Below are 6,601 nucleotides of genomic sequence, written 5' to 3' on the forward strand. Positions count from 1 at the left end.
GTGTCAGACTGAATCCCCTTGAGAACTATGTCATAGGTACAATTGTCTGTGGAGTACTCAGCCACTTGCATGTTAATTCCATGAGCAGGCTGTACTGTTAATGAGACCAACTGCAACACTTGTCATTGTAACCAACAGAGCGCCAGTTATACATGAAGGTGCATAGCCTAGTGGTTAGGGTATCCGGTTTACAACTGCAAGGTCGTGAGTTCAATTCCCAATGACATTCTGTGTCATTGAGCAAGACACTTTATTTCACGTTACTCCAGTCCACACAGCTGACAAAAATGTGTTGTACCTGTAATACAAAGGGGCCAGCAATGTCACATTCTGTGTCACGCTGAATCTCCCTGGGAACTATATCAAGGGTACATTTGTCTGTGGTGTACTCAGCCACTTACACATTAATTTCACAAACAGGCTGTTCCACTGGTCGGATCAACTGGGCCCCTCGTCATCATAACTGATGGAGTGGTCATTGACTGATTGGTGGTAGGGGTGGGTACTGATAGGAGTATGATGCTTATGAAGCATGGTGGAGATGGTGGTGGTAGTGATGGTCAGATATGGAGGTTGATGGAGGTGATAATTTTGACATAAACATGGATAAAAACTATGATAATCACAACAATATGTAAGACTTGTACACGGTAGCTAGACTGGACAGAAATAGCAGTTGAAGCTCCCTCAAATCACAGCCCACTGTCTTATGTATGTATATGTGGATGAGCTAATAAATGAGACCTCTACATGGTAGCTAGACCTAGAAGAAACAGTAGCCGGATCTCCTTCAAATCATACCAGATTTATGTATGTGGAAATGTATGTATGAGCCAAGGGAAAAAGACCTCTACATGGTAGCTAGACCTGGTAGAAATAGCAGCCAAATCTCCCTCAAATCACACTCCACAGTCTTATGTATGTATGAGCCAATGAGGGAGACCTCTAAATCTCCCTCAAATCACACTCTAATGTCTTATGTATGTACGAACCAAAGAAGGAAACCTTTATATGGTAGCAAGACTTGTTAAAAATAGAAGCCAAATTTCCCTTAAAATAATACTCTAATGTCTTTTGTATGTGTGAATGAATCAATGAGGGAGACCTCTACACAAAAGCTAGACATGTTAGAAACAGCAGTCAAATCTCCCTCAAATTATATACACCCAACTGTCTGAGCTTACTTTCATTACAATATCTGAAAATTAACAGGTGTGTCCCCTAGAATACATAATATACAAATTAAAATACAAACTAGCCAACCAGCCAGTCAAACATGTGTGTGAGACATACCTTTGCATTCTGGGAAGTTGTAGTATTGGGATCGGCATGTGTTGCACTTCCGCCCCATGTAGTTGGATTTACAAGGGCACTGGCCCCCTCCGACGTCACATTTGCCTTCAGCGGTGCCGTTGACGTGACAGTCGCAGGGTAGACATTCGGGGAAGTTGTGGTAACCATTGTTACACCTGAAAGAGAGAGAGAGAGAGAGAGAGAGAGAGAGAATTAAACAGGTATATATAAATGTATGTGTATAGGCGCAGGAGTGGCTGTGTGATAAGTAGCTTGCTTACCAACCACATGGTTCCGGGTTCAGTCCCACTGCGTGGCACCTTGGGCAAGTGTCTTCTACTATAGCCTCAGGCCGACCAAAACCTTGTGAGTGGATTTGGTAGACGGAAACTGAAAGAAGCCCGTCAGAAAAAATGTATATATATATATATATATATATATATATATATATATATATATATATGTATGTGTATTTGAAGCAAAGCAACAAAAATTCAATAGGTTATAGCAGTACGTATGTTTCGTACAAACTTCATTTATTCATGTAGTGAGAACACTACATAAAATGTAGAACGAAAATGTACTCCTCAGCTGCATAATGGAATTTCATTTTAGAAAGTCATTTTGTAGATGTGTGCAAAAAACAAGAGTAAGAGAAGAAAACATACCATCTTGACTATGCTGCTGTTCAACAGACTAGTGAATCAAACAAGAATTAAAATTCTATATAATCTAATTGGAGGGGTAGTAGTAATTTCAAATTTAGAGGAAGGTAGATTAAGTACTTCTATATAGAATAATATATTTACCTGTCACAATTCTCTCCAGTATACTGTGGTTTACATCTACAACGTCCAGTGCCTTCTTCACAAGAACCAGTTGAGAATCGGGAGCGACACTGGCAAGCTGCAGAAGGAAGAAATAGAGGCAGATAGTTAGACAACTTGATGGGGAAATCCACATACACACACACACACACACATATATATTATTTAAAAGACACAATCCACATTTTTATGTGCTACTAATAGTTTCTTGTGCTGAGAACATGCCAAACATGCCACTATTAATATTTTTTTCAAGAATGATTGAAATAAATGAAGGTAAAAAAAAAAAAAAAAATTAAACCATCATTGAGAGGATGTGGACCCTGACCTCATCAGGTCTGCAGTGAATACTTACGGTGACAGACGTTAGGCACATCCTTGGGTACATTGAATGGTTGATAGAAGCCATCAATACACTGTTCACAGTTGATGCCCTTTGTGTTGTGCTGGAGGAGCAGAAAGAGGGGAAAAGATGCATACAGTAAAAATGGTATTAGATGTATGCGTGTGTGTGTATGAGTATGTATGTGTGTGTGTATACAGATATATATATGTATATATATTATAGGTATGAGGCATGACTGTGTGGTAAAACTCTTGCTTTGCTATCTCTTGCTCTTCGGTTCAGTCCCATTGTGTGGCGCCTTGGGCAAGTGTTATTTACCATATTCTCAGGCTGATCAATGCCTTGCGACCAATTTTGGACGATGGGAACTGCTATGTCCACTCTCCATGCTAGCATGGGTTGGATGGTTTGATTGGGGACTGGCAAGCCAAGAGGCTGCACCAGGTTCCAATCTGACTTGGCAAGGTTTCTACAGCTGGATGCCCTTCCTAATGTCAATCACTGAGAGTGTAGTGGGTACTTTTTATGTGCCACTGGCATGGAGACCAGTCAGACGGTAGTGGCATCAACCATACTCAAACGGTGCTTTTTATGAGCCACCGGAACTGGCAATATATAAACATATATATATATATATCCAAGAATTGGGGAATGGAGCAGATAAAGTCCAGGCTACATACGGTTCACAGCTCGTGGAAAATCGGAAGTAGGAATTATCCAAACAAGGGCTAAACTGCAAGCTGCTCTTCAGGCCAAAGAAACCTTGGTTATCATTAAGGGACCCCGTGTTAACTCACACAGGGTTTTGCGCTAATAAACCCCTGTTGTACCTGAAAATTGTTTTTTTTATAGCTTCTACAGACTGCTTGAAACTCACTAACTTCCTACACCTTGATCCCTGGATCTTACCTTTATATACCTATGTATATATATATATATATATATACACATATACATATATTCACATACACATTATACCTATAACATATACATACACACACATATAATGGTTATGAAGGGTAATGGAGTCAACCAGACCCTAATGATACAGGTAATACCGAGTAAGTGCTGTATACCAACTAGTTTTGCCCCAGATGTGGTTGCAACATGAATGGGGAATATAACATGGGTTGTGTATTAGCGTGTGTATATATAAAAAAGAATTACCGTCTCCGATGAAGGGATACATTGAATTTCCCTGAAACAGCTGTAAGACATTCTACATAAATTATAAATTTATTTATGCCATCGGTCTCTTTATCTCATTCTTTTTTTATATGTACACACACATATATATGCTTATATATGCACACATATATATGCATACACACACAAGCATGCATGCACACACACAAAGACGTACTAAGTAACTGTGTAATGTCCATTACATACCGTGCAGTTCTGACAGACGCCACCGCCATCGTAGTTCCCGTGTATGTCCAATGATAACTTTTTGGCATCTATTTCAGCATCGTAAACACATGCATTTGTGTGTCCATGACAGTTGCATGCTGAAATATATAACGCAGTAACGATTTTCTGATTAGCATAACATATCTCATGATTTGGGTCAACACTGTTTTAAATCATGTGTCACAATAATGTAATTATGCATTCTGGTAATGTTTATCTGAACGAAACTGACAAAGGAGTTCTCCACATGGTAGCTAGACCTGGTTGAGAGAACAGCCAAATCTTCCTCAAGTCCTACCAAACGGTTATTAAAGAAAAGACATAAGGTAGTGGTTCTATTGGTTAAATTCTAAAAGATGGAGTGGTCACATATAGAATGCCTTTGTTCTCAGGTCTGTTAGACCAAGTGTGACCTGGGGTTAAATGTCACCAACGAAGTTTGTGTGGAAGATCACATTAGAAAATGTAGTTCTAGATACACTATGCCTGAACAAAACACTGATTGATTTGCAGCTGTAACGTCTTTGATGATAGGTTTGTTTGGTCAGGACTGACCTAGGGTTAAACAACAACGACAAGATAATGTAGTCCTAGAATCACCATGGCTGAATAAAGATAGAATGGTCACAGTTGGAACACTATCGACAATATACCAGGATCAGGATCTGGACTGAGGACAACGTCAAAGGAAGGCACATAAAATGATGTAGTCCCAGATACACTATACCCGAATGGAGACAGGATGGTCACAGATGGAATGTATTTTATCTTAGGTCTGCTGGGTCAAGAATGACCTAAGACTGAACAGTAACAACAAGGAAGATAACAACAATAACAAGATAATGTAGTCCTAGATAAACAATACCAAAATGGAAGTCAGAGTGGTCATGACTGGAAGACCTTTGTTCGTAGTTATGCTGAGTCAGAGTGACCTAGGGTCGAACAACACCACCACGGGCCACAACACTAAATACTTACGTTCGCACATGAAGTCCTTGTTGGTGGTGACCCTCTGCCACTTTTTCTGAACAAATCCTGGACAGCATCGTTCACACTGGGGCCCACAAGTGTTATGGTGACATTCACAGAAAAGCTTGTTCGGTTGAGTTGCGTCCCTTTTGTCACATCGCTCGGCATGACCATTGCAGACACAGCGTCCTCCAATGGAAATATCTTTAATACTGTAGAAATACTGTGGACAAAGAAGGGTGTTATGCACAATGCAAATGAAGGCTTCTTGCAATTAATATAAAGGCACTTCCCCACTAGCCATAAATACAAAAAAAAAACTATTCAATAGAAAACCTTTTAAGTTAATTTTAGTTGGCTATTAGTATTAAAGAAATTATAGGAGAAAAGCCCACTCCTGCCATGGGACTCGATTGCTTATGCAGTGACAGCACTGCATGTCTGCTCAACAGATTCTGTAATATAGAGTTTGTCATGTATGAAATTTGGCACTACTCTGAATCAATATATTGGTATGGCAGAACGACTCTTTAAATAAGAGTTCACGATCATACCTGTTCCTTCTGGAACCTCCAGATGTAGAATATAGTAATGCTAAGAAACTACATATGGTTATTTAAAAGATAGACTGTGAACAATGTGTTAGATATAAGTTTGATGAAAAGTGTATATGGTTTTAAAAAATGTGGCCAATGTACAAGAGAAGAAGGACTAATCTCAAAGAACATGCTGACATTAGAAATATATCTGAACACCATATAAGAAGCATTCATTAGTTGCAAACAAGCTGACAAGTTCATTTTATGAAACATGTCACAGCCACTTAAAATGAGACAGTTTATTCATTTAGATTTGAGTGATGAATGCTGAGAAGAAAAGCGTCCACTTAACAATTGAGAAAAACTCTATTTATGCGTCCAGGCAGAGATGTGGCTGTGTGGTAAGCAGTTTGCTTCTCAACCACATAGCTCTGGGTCCAATATGTTTGTGTGCCACCTTGAGCAAGTGTCTTCTACTACAGTCTCAAGTCATCCAAAACCTTGTGAGTGGATATGATGTATTTATATCTATGCATATGTGTGTTTATGATTGTCACCCAACCACTGCTTGGCTGCCAGTGCTGGTTCATTTACATATCTGTGGTTTGACAAAAAAAAAACCCAAAAGCTGATAGAATAAGCACCAGGCTTTAAAAATAATTGCTAGGGTTGATTTGTTTATGACTAAAACGCTTCATGGCAGTTCTCTAGCATGGCTGCAGTCAAATGACTACAACAAGTAAAAGACTGTTTGTTGAATGATTTTGAAACCCTTAGTAACACGAACTGACTCTTCTATCTTTCCACACACCCATCCATACGCTCACGTTCTCAGTTCTACAGCCATTATCTTCCTGTTCATATCAGAAGTTTTAAGAAGCTACGAAAACAAAACGAACAAAAAACTTACCCTTCTGGTCACTGTAGGGTCCTGTCTCCGTACGGCCATCAAATGACCGAGGAGTGTTTTTGTCTGTAGCAAACGGAGCCGCACGGATGTTGCCTTTGTCCAGTCCTGCAGCTTCTGGGAGTTGGAAAAGTTCTGGGCATTTGGTCTATCATCGACCAGAGACACAATAATCTGAAGACAGACCGGATACAAGTGTTTTAATTAATTAATCTGTATAACCAAGTTTGTTAGCATGTTATGAGTTCAAATACTACCCAGGAAGGAAGCGTATATAGAGAAAGTGTATATAAGGAAGTGTATATAT

The 6,601-nt window shown here is 39.4% G+C and overlaps 1 protein-coding gene across 1 annotated transcript in view; it reads right to left on the reverse strand.

Annotated features, from left to right (window-relative positions):
• Window positions 1–1,255: 1,255 nt before the first annotated feature.
• Window positions 1,256–6,601, reverse strand: part of LOC106882246 (laminin subunit alpha) — a gene marked incomplete at its 5' end in the record, with an annotated part of 6,454 nt that continues 1,108 nt past the window's right edge. Inside the window, 6 exons of the mRNA XM_014932855.2 lie at window positions 1,256–1,469; window positions 2,103–2,199; window positions 2,476–2,566; window positions 3,859–3,977; window positions 4,858–5,071; window positions 6,298–6,468. Coding sequence (XP_014788341.2) covers window positions 1,271–1,469; window positions 2,103–2,199; window positions 2,476–2,566; window positions 3,859–3,977; window positions 4,858–5,071; window positions 6,298–6,468 — 891 coding nt within the window. The remainder of the gene's footprint in view (window positions 1,470–2,102; window positions 2,200–2,475; window positions 2,567–3,858; window positions 3,978–4,857; window positions 5,072–6,297; window positions 6,469–6,601) is intronic.

This window comes from Octopus bimaculoides, unplaced genomic scaffold, assembly GCF_001194135.2.
Source record: "Octopus bimaculoides isolate UCB-OBI-ISO-001 unplaced genomic scaffold, ASM119413v2 Scaffold_198695, whole genome shotgun sequence".
NCBI lineage: Eukaryota > Metazoa > Mollusca > Cephalopoda > Octopoda > Octopodidae > Octopus > Octopus bimaculoides.